General features: G+C 54.1%; 1 protein-coding gene across 1 annotated transcript in view; it reads right to left on the bottom strand.

Moving 5' to 3' along the window:
* The window catches only part of VOLCADRAFT_101258 (uncharacterized protein), a gene marked incomplete at both ends in the record, with an annotated part of 6078 nt that extends 4583 nt beyond the window's left edge, over positions 1-1495 (bottom strand). Inside the window, 3 exons of the mRNA XM_002959693.1 lie at positions 206-456; positions 1033-1103; positions 1409-1495. Of these exons, the coding sequence (XP_002959739.1) occupies positions 206-456; positions 1033-1103; positions 1409-1495 (409 nt within the window). The remainder of the gene's footprint in view (positions 1-205; positions 457-1032; positions 1104-1408) is intronic.
* Positions 1496-1631: the final 136 nt, after the last annotated feature.

The raw sequence follows: 1631 nt of genomic DNA, 5'->3' as shown, positions 1-1631 counted from the left end.
ATGTGTAGAGGCAGACAGACAGACAGACAGACAGACAGTTCATAACAGCTCAACAATATGGAGGCAGACCGTCGTGGTACAGACCGCCAGCAAAAGAAAAAACAGCCAAACAGACAGATGTACGGACAAATAAACACACTGACGGACTCTCGTACGCTCGTTCGTACATGTGCATAGGGCTGGTGGTGGGGATGCGCCTGCAGACCTCCAGCGCGAGGGGCGCCGCCCCCGGTTGCCCCGGAGGGGTTCATCGAGCCGCCCCCGTCCGGGGTGATGGCCAGGTTGCCACCACTCGGGCCCTGACTGCGACCGAATCCGGCCGCCGTCTCGTCCACGGTGGTTCGCCAAACCGTTGGTACGACAAGTGCGGCACCAATGGGTTTGTGGTCCGAGGTAGCGATATCCGAGGCGCTGAAGTACGACACAACTCGGATCTGCTTCAGAGGCAGATTAGATCTGGGCGCAGTGTGCGAGGAGGGGGGGGGAAGAGGGCGGGGGGAGTGGGTTGTCGTCGTTTTAGGTTCCTCGTTGTTGATGTTGTTACAGGGTGGTTAAGCTTCACTGGTGGCCTCCTTCCCGAGGCAATATTTCCCTCCTTATATTTTGGGTACACATGAGGTTGGAGGTTGGAGGTTGGAGGTTGGAAACCCGAATGTGACGAATGGGGACGAGCAATGTTTTTCCAATCAGTATGCTAGTACCACTGGGTGGGGTACTTCATTTGTTCTTATTAGTAAACTTATAGTAAAGGAAATTTAGAGAGGTGTGCTTCGCCATCGACTTGTCCACACCTTCATCCTTCTATCCCCCCATCCGTCCAGAAGAAAAAAAAGGGGGTTGCCTAACCAAGCTTTGTATGTCACACGCGGTTGGAGTATGCATGTGGGTTATCTAGAGCTGCGTGTCCAGGACGTGAGGGCTGACGCCTTCCCCCGCCCGCGCCACCACCACCACCACCACCACCACCACCAAGTTAAGCAGGTGCAGGCAAGGAAGCGGCACGGTCCCCCGCCTAGCAGCCACAGCTCATACCGATAGAGGACGCGGTCGCAGTAGGCTGGGCTCCGCTGGGGGGTGTACTCGTGGCCACGCCGTCGCAGCACCTGTAAGGAAAACGTGTGTATGTGCGTGTGTATGTATATATGTATGTATGCGTGCTTTAATAATCTAGGTCTGAGCCGCAGGCAATAGCTGGCGGAGATGGCGGGCGTGCATATGTATGTATGCATGTATGTATGTATGTGTGTGCGCTCACAGATTGGATTGAATCAGGTTGTACGACACGAGGGAAATCGTTTTTTGAAAGGGTGAATCAAATCAGGAGAATCAAACCGCAGCAGATTCGAATGATTCGACACGCTCGCAAACTGGCCGTACTTGTACGACGGCTTCCCTGTACAAACCGTACCTTGAAACTTGGCTCGAAGTTGATAGGGCCCTCTGTAAACCCCAGGAAGGCGCGTTTTGCCGTAATCTCCCGCCGCAACTGGTCCACCTGTCGTAGATATACACATGTACGACATGTTTACACGACATTTACTCGGATCAGAAGCAAGTAGAAGCAAGAGGCGGCATCATCCTTGTCCGCGTCAAAGCACACCCCGCGGCATTCCGGTGCTGTTTGTGTGTTT

Source organism: Volvox carteri (genome assembly GCF_000143455.1).
Source record: "Volvox carteri f. nagariensis unplaced genomic scaffold VOLCAscaffold_572, whole genome shotgun sequence".
Taxonomy (NCBI): domain Eukaryota; kingdom Viridiplantae; phylum Chlorophyta; class Chlorophyceae; order Chlamydomonadales; family Volvocaceae; genus Volvox; species Volvox carteri.
Note: the sequence above shows the minus strand (reverse complement) of the source record. Positions and strands in the feature narration are given on the sequence as shown.